Here is a 13,458-nt window from a genome sequence, read left to right as displayed (position 1 = left end):
CGAACAATGTATGTTTTACATGTAGTTTATAAGCAACATCTTTCAAATTTGTAAGAGACCTAGAAATGAAGTTCAATTGCGTTTTCGTTAAACTAATTCGTTTTATTTTTTTATTAATAATTTAATTTTTAGTGCTTTATAATGGTTAAAATTATTGAATTGCACTCTTTTTGGTAAATACTTTATCAATAATCAATTGTTTTATGCACAGTGATGATTAATGACGTATAAAAATGAATAATTTTCTACAAAATGGCACAATTTATAGTAAACGATATAAATGCGTTAAAATGAGTTTCGTATAATCAAGTTTGTAGATTTATAATATTTTATATTAATTCTTTGTTGGTAGTTATATAAACTTGAGATTCTTAATCTCACTATTCATGTTTGTAAGTATATCTGTATGTATTCATATTGAACTGACTTTTTGAAGTAAAATGCTACTGAATCCAGCTATTTCATATTATTTTGTCGAATTTATTTTATTCCGCATTGAATTTTCTTTTTTAGTGGTTTACCGTTTTATTTTTGCACAAGCCATATACATATATTTTTTACGCAACCATAATCATATTCCATCTCATTTTGAATTTATTATTGTCTTATAAAATTACTTTGACTAACAATACTATTGCCAAATAGATCGGCCGGAATCGGGCCAAAAACTGAAATCAATAAATAGGCCCATACTTGAAAGTAGTTTCATACAATGGTATTTACATACGTTATCCAATGATTTCTGAAATATAATTTAAACGTGCAAAAGTGGCATTTGGCGATTGAAGTGACAATTTTAATTCCGATAGTTCTTAATGCATTTTCTGGGTTTGATGAATACAGAAACCGATTACATTAACTTTTGGGATTGATATTTTAACTGTCACATACATATGTACATATGTATATGTATACATATATGTATATGTATATAAATACTTTGTATTGCTAAAAAGTAGGTATTCTAATATAAACACATTTTGTATGCATGTATGTAGTCTATATGTGGTAAAAGTAAAAAAAAATACTCTCCGTTTGCCTAAACATTAGGCCCTAAGCTTATAATTTAAATCTTAACTAATTTTGGCTTAGCGTATTTTCTTAGTGTAACAGTGAAATCATATTACTATAGGTATTTCAACTAATACAGTATACAATAAAATGACTTGCGACTAATTGTGACTTGCGAATTTCAACATTCAACTCAAAAACCATACACTAGAGACTCGGGAAATATATTTACAATAGCTACAGACGAATAATAATTAAACTGATTACACAAAAATCAGTATAGCTAAAACAGCAAAACAATACAAAATCCAGTTAATGCGTAGATCTACTATTTTCTATCAGTTATTACTTATATTTAGTTTTAAATTTATTTTTAAAACTAGATTAAAGTCCTTTTCGCAATTATGCAGCCCATAGCTACTTTTATAGCTCGCCATGATATCCTTTAAACGCCAAGCTCTAATATCTATATATGTTTGTATATGTATATTTGGTTTCAATGATCAGTGCTTAGCGTTTCATCTATATTGCTGTCCCAATTGAATTCCGTAACACCCTGTTTGTAATAGATATTGCCCAAGTTGGCGAATCGCTTTTCAAAATCGTTGTCTTTCGCTTTTAAATGCTCAAATCTGTGAAAAAAAAGAACATTATCCAATGTCTCCAACATCACGGATGCTAAATTTCTTTGAAATGCCATAGTTTTGAGTAACATAGTAGTATTTTTAATTCTTAGTGAAACTTCTTGAATAGCAAGATATCAAATAATTAGCCTGTCCGAATAGATATCCAGGGAAAAATATCCAGCAACAACTTGCAGGAGAGTAACGAACGATCATCTGTCAAATTTAAAAATATCCAAAAAAGTACGAGAATGCAAAATTAGCAAAAGCTTTTAAGTTTTTAGTACTGCTGATCGAAATTTGGTTTACNATATCAAATAATTAGCCTGTCCGAATAGATATCCAGGGAAAAATATCCAGCAACAACTTGCAGGAGAGTAACGAACGATCATCGGTCAAATTTAAAAATATCCAAAAAAGTACGAGAATGCAAAATTAGCAAAAGCTTTTAAGTTTTTAGTACTGCTGATCGAAATTTGGTTTACATACAAAAGCATAAATCAGAAAACATGAAAATACTATGAATTGAAAGTTTGCCTAATAGCGTTTTCATTTCAACCAAAAAAGGTTACATTCTCTTTGCCCACTACGTACAAATACTAAGAAGAGGGCAATGAGAAGGCAACATTTTTTGTGCAAACGCAAGTAAATGAGAATGCACAGCGCTTCCCTTCCATATAAAATGTGGGAAAAAATAGAATTATGGACGCATTTAAATGAAAATTCGCTTCTTAGTAACATTGAGGACGCTAAATTCAAAAATGCAATTTATGTTTGGANTCTACGTACAAATACTAAGAAGAGGGCAATGAGAAGGCAACATTTTTTGTGCAAACGCAAGTAAATGAGAATGCACAGTGCTTCCCTTCCATATAAAATGTGGGAAAAAATAGAATTATGGACGCATTTAAATGAAAATTCGCTTCTTAGTAACATTGAGGACGCTAAATTCAAAAATGCAATTTATGTTTGGATAGATTTCATACTTTCACTGTAAATGCAGTTTGAAGCAGAAAATTTGGGTGCTTGTGGCTTTTACATAAGTATGTACATATAGTTCATTCTATTTTCAAAAGTGAGGTGTCAAATGACAGTGCTTGACCTGTAGATGTGCAATAAAGTTTTCTTATTTTTAAAAAAAGGTTTCCACCTGTTAAAAATTGTATTAAAAATATTTAATAAGTTAAATGAATTAGATATTACAATATGGGTATCAATTGAACTAGTTTTGAAAATACTTTACCTCTAAATGACACGTAGAAGGGTTGCCACATGTTTAAAAAATCAAATTCACTTTAATAAAGGGAATAAGGTAGCTGAAATATGTATATCAATATGAGTATCAGACAAATGAACAAATTTTACATATTTAGCAAGAAATAATTGGAGTAAAAACATTCCTGAGTTAATTTAAGAGTCCACATTTAAAAAAAAATGTAATCAGAACAAATCACTGATTAACAATGTATGTATTTGTAATAAAACAACAAATACGATGGCGTAATCGTATGGTTTCGCGAATTTATTTTTTTAGTTTAACTAAATTGGACTTTACAAACAGGTGGCAATCCTATTTTTTATATTTTTAAAGTACCGATATAGTACTCATTTAAAGTATCGCTATAAAAATATCGGGTACCCATTACACTGTGAGACAAATGGTAGGGGTCAGTGATCGGGAAGGGTTCAAACTACCGGGGAAAGTTATATCGGTAAAAAAGAAGTTATACGTGTCCCGGCGTTTCGCTGGGTCACGTCTAGGAATCGAGATATATATATATAACTATAGTTATATGATAGCTATCATATAGGGGAAATTGTCACCTTTGGTGGTCTTTTTTTGACATAACTCGAGAACCACTAGTCCGATTTTGCTCAAACAAATTTAAAAAAATTAAAAATTATAATTCCTTTAATCTGTTCATATAACGTTTTTCTATATAATCAACAGTTTTAAAAAAATTTAATATTTTAGGCAAAAAATATTTTTTTCCTTCATACATTTATTTTTACCGGCATACATAAGGAAAATTTGAAAGTTAGGGGGGGCTCGAGCACCCATGTGTGAGAGTTACATGTTTGATAGTTAAGAATTGCAATATTAATATTATTTTGGCGCTCAAACTTTCTTCCCCGATTTGTGTTGTGCCTGTTGCGGGTATTTACACAAATGGGAGGACAGTTTCACGCCGTCTCCGAATGACAAATAGATTTTCAAGGCAGAAATGCACTTGGAGGTTTACCATTGAGGGGCGACCGCTATTACAAAAACTTTTTCTAATTTAGATGCTGCCGGGACCAGGGATTGAACCCAGGTCCTATGGAGTGGTAGTCCGCACCTCTTCCATTCAGCGACAGCGGCGGTCAAATCGCGATATGATGATAAAAAATTTACATGCAGTTATTGTAACATTGCTATTTTCCCATTACATGGAGATATGCATGTATGACTTATCTCCAGGCGTTAACTACAAATGGTCTTGGATTTAAAAAAGCTTGTTTATTGTGAAAATACATTCAGATGATCTTTTTACTTCACCAAGCATACATATGTATACCGCGGCCCAAAACTATGCATTTCATTTTTAAATTCAAAAATAATAATTTTGTCTTACTTCGATGAACCGTACCTTTGGAATAGTAAATTCTTTGCAAAGGCATATAGCTCGACATCCAAGCTGTTCAGCTCCTCGATACGCTTCTTTTGATCTGGTCGCAAATTGTTCACCGCCGACGCAGAAATTGTTGTATTGTGTTGCTCAAAAGGTATCGCAAATCGAAGATTGAATGTCTCTTCGAAAATGTACTGCGACATCTGTATAATAGAACATGAATTAATTAAAACTTCCTACATGGGTAACTCAAAGAATATTTACCTTCTGATACTCGGTGAGTCCAAAGTATGCCATAGCAGCCAAATTGCGTTTAGCGCTCGCCAACATCACGCGGTCGCGTTCGTGCGCCGGCATTGCAGTCTTGTTGTAACAGCCTACTAACGCCAGATCGGCCAGCATGCGTGTCTGCCGGTTGGCTGCTAAATTGGACTCGCACGCGGCGAATTCATCCAACTCCACGCCCAACCAATCCTTGCCCTTGTAGCAGGGTGGCAATTCAGTCGCGGTGGCTTGGCGTCCGAGACACCAATGGCGCGAACCTTTCCATGTAGCACCGCGCCGCACATGCCGGTACTCGGACATGTAACGCGAAATGGGTTCGCGAAGCAGTGTTATGTAGAAGTATCTCCGCTTCGCCGTCTCACCCTCATTCTTGTCCAGCTCGATGTCGACACAACTAGTCAATTCCGTCCAATCTGCGTGCAGGCCACACTTCCAGCCGGTTGAGTAGCGTGAGAATAGCCAATTTTCGTTGCGATGTGGACGGAAGCAATAGCAACGCTTGCGCTGGCGCTGGCATTCGCAAGGTCGCTGCGAAGGATAAAAGTGATAGAAATGAGTTAACACTTATTTGGAATTTATTTCGTTTGCGTAGTATACCCAATAAACATTGGGCTTGGTTAACAATTCGAAAATGATCGGAAAACTAACATTTTTTTTTTAAGTCTCACCTTCGATAACGAATGTGGAATAGGTTAGTATTCGATTCGAGAACTAGGCCATTCTCCAGCGAAACGGAAACTTCGTTATCCAATGTTTTTTTCCTTCATTATGAATTCGAAATCCAGTGCATTATCGCATTGAAATTTTAATGAGAGAGAGTGATTGTCTTGTATTTCCCTTGGAAAATTAGCTAGATTTCACTTTCTCTCTTTTTACTATGGTTATAATTTTTTTTCGAGCCCATCTCGATTGTATTTGTAAAGGTTGGTTATGAGTTCGTTCTCAATTCGATGTTCATATTGGATATTGAAGGTAATTTTCGAACGTTCGCCAAAATGTTTATAGGGTAGGTACTGTGTGGTATACATATGTACATATATAAATACTATTTAAAAATATACATATGTATGTATGTATGTACATAAGTGGGTATTTATTTTCTGATTATAAAATAGGCAAATGAGGAATACAAAACCGTAGGGATATGCAATGGAAAGAATGTTGTTTATGTACAAGCATATGTATAAGCATGGACAATGACAAAATCCGACGAGGCGGCTCTTGGAGTGTTTGAGAGAAAGATTTTGCGGAAGATTTACGGGCCTTTACGCGTTGGCGACGGCGAGTACCGCAGACGATGGAACGATGAGCTGTATGAGCTTTACAACGACATAGACATAGTGCAGCGAATTAAAATACAGCGGCTCCGCTGGCTTGGTCATGTCGTTCGAATGGACACCGACGCTCCAGCTCTGAAAGTATTCAACTCGGAACCCAGCTGGTGGTAGCAGAGGAAGAAGGGAGGCCCCCACTGCGATGGAAAGATCAGGTGGAGAAGGACTGGCTTAACTTGGCATTTCCAATTGGCGTCAGTTGGCAAAATCGCTTAGGTGGTTACAGCGCCAAAAAAAGAAGAAGAAGAGGATATATGTATATGCATGTAACGTAAGTAAGCATTTGTGCACAATGCTTCGCCAATATGCAATATTTTGTACTAAAAGTTTGGAATTTATTACGGATATTGTTGTCAACTTTGTACGTGAAATGCTCGTGAATTATGGAAATTATTTATAAATAACTCCTCCATCCTGTCATCAGTTCACAACAACGAAGTATGTGGATTGCATACAAATGACCCCAGTGCATGTTTGCCATGTCAGCATGAAGAAGTTGTTTGAAGTTTGAATACTTCATGTAAATACACGCACACACAAAGTTGGCGTATTTGGAATGTCAAAGTCAAGGCTAAAATACAATACTTTATGGCAGGTTAGCGAACAATTATGATAACAAATATGCTTAACTTTTAATATAATGAACATCAAACGCGAAAGACGCGAAAGAGGCCTGCATACCAAGTATCTACGGCCGGTGCGCTGAAACTAAAAATATGCTTTATTTTGGTGGATGCTAGTTAATGTTATAAAGTAATGCTTAGTTATCACCAGGGAACGGATTTTTAGGACCCAAAAACCTATAAAAAAGGCAAAATAAAATAACGAAATAGGATGGAAAAGGCAAAATAAAATAGCGAAAAAGGCAGGAAAAGGCACTAAGTATTACAAAAAAAGCAAAATAATGCACTATAAAAAGACAGAAAATACGAAGAACAATCAAAAAATACATTTATTTTAGAAATGTTTATATTACAAGTAAAAAGAGAAAAACTATGAACTTGTTTCATTATAGGAAAAATTTGTACTTTTAATCTGTATAGTTGTAGTAACATTGAACCACAACACACATTTTGAAGTTTTCTTGCAGCATTTTCATTCGATTTTCGCGAAGAAAGCCTTGAATGTACTAAATGTGCGCTCGACGTGAGTTGATACAAGTGGAGCCCAATTTAAATATGGAACGTTTGAAACGTTCATATTATCAGGAATAAGGGCGTTTTCTTCGCCCTTTACAATTTTATCCACATCCCCTTATTGTCTCCAAGCCTACGCTAGCTGATAAAACGGATTTGAATTTTTCCAACACCAATTTGGCAAGAGGTCCCTGCGCTTCCATAAGCTGCATGGGCATGTGTATATTTTCTAATCTTAAAAAAAATATTGTAAATGCTATAATCCCTTTTTTAAAGGTAGAAAAGGCAAAAAAAGGCAAATATCTTAAAAAAGGCAAAAAAAAGCAAATATCTTAAAAAAGGCAAAAAAAGGCAACATCAAATGTGTATACATATATCGAATCAGGGAAAGCTAAATCGTGGACAATCCTAATCGAATATACTCTATCTCTTTAGCAGAAAAAGGCAATTTCCATGAAATCCGTTCCCTGGTTATCACAATATACACACATAGTACTCTGCCTACTTTTAATTCAAAAACTCTTAAAATTTTTTATATAGTTCTTTGTGCGAAATTATGTTGTTGCAAAACCAGCGATAGGGCGAACGTACTAGATGTTAAGTCTTCTTAACCGTGTGGCGTCAGGCCGGACCAATGCACCACTGACCAGATTTTCGCAGTTCGTGTTCCTGAAAAAGAATCTTCGATAAATAGATCGACATACACTACGCCCAAGAGAATCTCATGTTGGAAAGCGTTATATGAGCTGCCAATCTTAATCGCACTATGCTGCGGGCATTTGCAGATTACATTGGACCTCATGCATAAAAAGTGAGCTTCAGCTCAGGCAAAATTTTTCCACTTATGGAGTGAACTTAAGCTCAAGAATGTGTGTGAAAATCGAGTCGGAGCTTAAGCTCACTTTTTATACATCAGGCCCATTGATATCATCGACCTCAACACGGGGCTCGTTAGCGTAAAATTTTCCAGCTTAGAAAAGTTAGAAAAATAGGTTGAATAAGCGGTGAATAAAAATTATACAAAGTACCCCCTAGCAACAAATAAAGAGTATTCCCGTTTTGGGACCCACGCCACTGTTGACGGTTAAAATTTTGAAGTAGTGAAGAACTTTATCACAAATAATGTCAGCCAGGAGATCAAGTGAAGGTTCAAAAGGTGTTGCCGTCGTCTCGATGGACCAAAATCACTTTCGACAAGTCTCTCATCATGTCAGTCCTTTTATATGGACGATGTCGAACAAAGATGCGGAGCTTTCGAGAGAACTATTAAACGCCTGTACAAATACTACTGCGCTAGCGGGGACATGCAGTACACGTGGGTGATGTTGGGGGTTTAAAATCAATTTTATTGACAAGTTAAATAAAAGTTAAATATTGTAAATGTGAAAGTTGAAGTGAATGTGTGGGTATGTTTGCTGCTCTTTATTTTGATAAAATATGGCAAAAATAGGTAGCTTAGGACCCGGGTTAACATATATTTTTGTAGCATATTTTTTGGGGAAATTCAACCAAATTTCGCAATATGAATGCCAAACGAACGAGTTTAAAAAAGCCTTATTATGAAACCATCTTTGAGAAGATTGTCCCACTCCGAGCGATTCCTATTTTTTATTTTTTTCTTGTTTTTTGTTTTTGTTTATGGTATTTCTCAAGATTATTTCAAGTTAGTCTAATATTTTAGAATTTAATTTTTATTAAAAGGCCACAACAAATATAATTATGCAAATTAAACAAAATATTATTTGAAAGAGCAAATAAATCCACAAAACTGCCGCACACCCAGGGTGAACTAATTGAAGTACTTTATATTGCCGAGTAAATTTAAAATTTATTCCGTTTCCCTCCTTTACATGGAATGACTACCATACAACGCATCAAAGAAATATATATATTTTTTTTAACATGAAACTTTCACATCAGTAGACTTAAAGGAAATGGGCGACAAAACTGCATACCCAAAATTTCTCTATGCACATGGTTTATTTTCTGAATGGGGCCCGAGTAGTGCGCTTGATAGAAATTCAATATTGATTTAAACACCCTGGTAGAAGAGCGTAATATAAAAGAACGAGTTTACAAAAGTTCAAAAGACTACCCATATTTCCTTTATGCTTTGCAAAAAATTCGAAGGCAAACTTGTCAGTGGCGTTTCTAAGGGGTGGCCCCTAAACACATAATACCTTTTATCCCTTTCTTAGAGCCAAAGCCGCCACCTGCTCCCACCCACATGGTGATTTTAGGTGATATTGTATTTCACATGAACACACAAATGAAAGACCCAAAATTTTGGGCACTTCCGAATGACATATTCAAGGCCGAAACAAATACAAATACAATACAAATAGATAAGCACTAAAACATTGGTAAATATACTTGCAAATATGCTCAAAAAAACAACAAAAAACCTTAAGTACAGTTTAGTGTTTTGTTTTTTATTGAGTTTATTACAAAATTATAACGCACAACTAAGTGTTGCTAGATATTCTTAAATAATAAAGAACCGCGCTAATCGTTTAAGAGCGTTGCATAGACGGAAAACGACCCTTCGACATCCACTAATGTGACTGGCAGAATTCGAAATTAGATATTTCCTGTGGTGTTAGTGTATCGATATAGTGGCCACTTTTTGTTTTTATTAAAAATAACGCGGCTTATACCCAAATTTAAGTTTTTTCCAAACTGAATTTAATTTTTTTAAACATTCCTTAATGTCCATTTGAGAAAAATTATTTTTAATCTCTTCAATAACACCAATGCCTTTCCTTATACATATCCCAGTTGAAGTGCAATTGGATTAAAATTAATTAATAAAAACCAAATCTGTTTTTTTTTATGTTTCTGTTTGTATACATTCGTTTAGTTCGACGAATAACGTCAGAACTAGGAAATAGTCGAAACTCTATGGTTAATCGCTCAAGACAAATTTATTAAGCCAAATTAGCTTACGCAGTATGGAGTTCTTAAGAAATTTGCTAGTTTTCTAAAGTTTTTTGTGAACAAAGAGTACAAGGCAACCAATGTTTTCAACATAAATATACATATGCCCTTTGCAATATTTTGTTAAGAAAGTTTGAGACAGCAGGCTGCGAAAAATCGAGTGTCAAAATTGCAGGAACACTATTATTCACACACACGGAATAATGAAAATTTTTTCTTGACCGTTTACTTAAGATATCAGTACTTAGTCTTATATAATAAAATAAGCAAAATATGCTTAGTCGCTAAAATTAAGCTTGGAAACCCTGAATAAGCAATAGCTTAAAATTATCGGCCCTGGACATATTGTTTAAGTGAAAAACTTGTTCATATAATTCGAGCGTCTCCACTGTCTGACGAGGGACGGCCTCTTTAGAATCAAGTTTTTTATTAAGAAAAGTAATTTAACAAATTTTTTTAAGACAAACTTAACTGGCTAGTAAAATAATAAAAGTCGATTCTCGCACTACGTGTGTTGTTATTACTTTACATTTAAGTTATTACGTTCTAAATATGAAACGAATCGGACCATAAATATGGGTTTTTCAAATATCTCGACTCTTGCGCCACCCAGTAGATTAATTCGCCTTACATATCGCATTGCCATCGGGTTCTGAGCTAAGTTTGAAGATTCAAGTATCCAGCTCATCGAGAAGTTGGTTAAAAATTTATTGTAAGATTTGATTACACACAGATGAAACTTAATAAAACCTTGTAAAAAACGAAAAAATACCAAGAAATTTTCTCTGGGATTAACCTGTGCTTTACGTAAAAACTTTTATTGAATTTAGTTACAAAATAAGCACGAAAGATCTTGTTTTTGACTACTTTTCATAGACAAAACCGTTTTTATACTGCCATAAGAAAATTTTTCTGAAATCGCCAAGGGAAAATCTCTATGATTTTTTAGTAGCCTTTTTTGGATTCACTAAAGAAAAATATTTGGGCCAAGTAAGCTCAACATCCAGAAAACGTTGTTTATTGAATTAGGTAACGTTATCAAAATTAAAGCATTTGTTATGGTTGTTTAGGCATCTAGACTTAACCAAACGTCAAAAGGGTCAACATAGGGCTGTGCATGCACATACAGATATGCACATTCATACGAATATGCTCAAATAAAGGACTGTATTATAGTTCCCGCAAATTAATACAATACTGTTCGCTGTTTGAGATTTCGGCTAAATTTATCAAAACAAGATGGTCTTTTCCAGATTGAACATTATGAAGCACAGATACCATCCATCATCTTATACCCAAGGTAGCCAAATACCTATTAATAAAAGCAAGGCAAGCCGATTGGTAATTAAACTTTTGCATTTTTCTCTTCCTTTCTTTTATCAAAGCATTGATGCGGGCGTCAAACGATTCTAATGGTTTTTAAAAAGAATTTTCTTTTTAATTTCGGAAGTCTGTCTTCTTGAAGAAAAACTTCTAAATGTTGTTTTATTTTATTAGGTAGTTGCGGCTCNCAGCATGAAGAAAAACTTCTAAATGTTGTTTTATTTTATTAGGTAGTTGCGGCTCTGTGTGGCAGAACTCAGCTCTAACCACTCGTTTACAACTGCCGTATTTAACAAACTTCTTCAGCTTGTCTCAGCCTTTATTGAGGAAAGAAAGAAGCATATGTAAGCACACATTTGTGTCATATCCTTAAAATAAATCGACGCGCAAGTTTTGATTTTTTTTGAAATTTGAGCCATTATAAGCCATTGTTAACATTTGGCACAGAGCAGTAATGCCACAGGGATGAAGATCCCCTTTTGATTGCAACAATTGTGAAACAGTTGTAATAAACATGAATAGGTTGTTGTTTATTCATTGCACGTCACACGTCGGACGGTGATATTGACACACTGTCACAAATTATTGACGTGATTTCTGAGAAATATGGTTACATAAAAGAAAAACAATCTCATTTCATTGATTGGCGGGGCGATATGTACATATGTATATATGAATTATATATGAATAAGTGCTTATGATACGTACGGGTATTTGTATGTAAACAACATGCATACTAGGCTTAGGGAGCATTTGAACTAAAGAGCGAAAGAGAAAGCGTCCTTAAGTTATTTGTTTTTTGTAATTTTTTGGCCTTTTTAACAATTATATTTAACAATTTTTATTCAGATCGAGGCATTTTTTTAGAGAAAATTTATTGTGGAAAAGCAACAATAATTTGAAAAAATGGTAGAAGTGATAGCTATTTCGGAAATCACCACATTTCCTCATCAGACTTCTTTCAGTAGGATTCGAACCGACGATCCCACTGACTCAGCCAGTTGCCTATGCACCGTGCTAAGACGCCTTGTAAATTATCGTTTGCTTATTTCCACTATTTTCATTTTTGTTATGCCAACACAATCAAGCGCAGCTATTCCGCTGCAATTCACTTGATCATGTGGTTGTTGGTTTTGTTGGTTTGTGCTAATAATTCTATTTTTAGAATGCTTAACTTTTAGGTGTGCTCGTCCTTAAGTTATTTGTTTTTTGTTATTTTTTTGGCCTTTTAACAATTATATTCAACAATTTTATAATGAGCTCGAGGCCATTTTTTAAATGAAAATTTATTGTGGAAAAGCAACAATAATTTGAAAAAATGGTAGAAGTGATAGCTATTTCGGAAATCACCACATTTCCTCATCAGACTTCTTTCAGTAGGATTCGAACCGACGATCCCACTGACTCAGCCAGTTGCCTATGCACCGTGCTTTTAGTTAATTTAATTTACAATGTCTTACATCGTTGTGTTGTGTGTTAAAAAGTAAGTATTTGAGTTGAGTTTTTGGGATTTGCTGTTTAACAAAAGACTACCTTTCATATGCCAAAGCGAAGTCCAAATTTACTCGCATTTCGGAGGAAAAATTGAAAAAAAAACAAAATTAAATGCAGGCACTGCCGAATTTCCATAAACATCCTTTCGTGATTTTAAAGAAAGACAACTGTAAGTAAGGTGAGCTATACTTCAATAAGGTGAACGAACAAAGAATCGGAAGAGCTAGTTAATTGAGCCGCACGAACTAGAAGTGAACTTATCTTTAAACTGAACTAAAAAATCCAACTCTAATGTATACATATGTATATGCATTTACATATCGTCGTCTCAGAAAACGGATGTCGAATGTTACAAAACACGGTTTTGAGAAAATTGACTTTGAAGTTTAAGGTCGAATTAATCCGAAACTGTACGGTAGATTTTTGTAACTTTTGAAGGAGACGTAGTTGGTGTTATTAGTTTTGATTTCCCATATTTTTACATTTAATATCTCTTAACGTTAATGAGAAAATTTACTTTTCATTCCGTATACATTTGTCGTAAGTAGCGTTTACTCACCACTTTGTTTTGTCCACAGAACATACGACAATAGTAAAGTATCTATTTCAACGACGATGGTATAATTTGATGAAAAAAACAGACATATTTATTAAATAATGATTACTTATTAGAAAAAAACATAACAAAAACATAATCATGTAT

At 34.2% G+C, this 13,458-nt stretch overlaps 1 protein-coding gene across 3 annotated transcripts in view; it reads right to left on the bottom strand.

Moving 5' to 3' along the window:
* Window positions 1–464: 464 nt before the first annotated feature.
* Hs6st (heparan sulfate 6-O-sulfotransferase) overlaps window positions 465–13,458 on the bottom strand; it is a 173,180-nt gene continuing 160,186 nt past the window's right edge. For 2 of the 3 annotated variants that reach the window (XM_017611284.1, XM_017611282.1), the window contains exons 3-5: window positions 4,511–5,059; window positions 4,250–4,449; window positions 465–1,643 (exon numbers count right to left, since the gene is read on the bottom strand). In XM_017611284.1, the coding sequence (XP_017466773.1) occupies window positions 1,508–1,643; window positions 4,250–4,449; window positions 4,511–5,059 (885 nt within the window). In that variant the 3' untranslated portion in view covers window positions 465–1,507. The remainder of the gene's footprint in view (window positions 1,644–4,249; window positions 4,450–4,510; window positions 5,060–13,458) is intronic. The other variant, XM_017611283.1, reaches the window with a different exon arrangement.

The sequence above is a fragment of the Rhagoletis zephyria genome, unplaced genomic scaffold (assembly GCF_001687245.7).
Source record: "Rhagoletis zephyria isolate East Lansing unplaced genomic scaffold, Rhagoletis_zephyria_1.1 Rzeph_scaffold_00389, whole genome shotgun sequence".
In the NCBI taxonomy this organism is placed as follows: Eukaryota; Metazoa; Arthropoda; class Insecta; order Diptera; family Tephritidae; genus Rhagoletis; species Rhagoletis zephyria.
The sequence above is the reverse complement of the archived record's forward strand: the minus strand, read 5'-3'. Positions and strand labels throughout refer to the sequence as shown.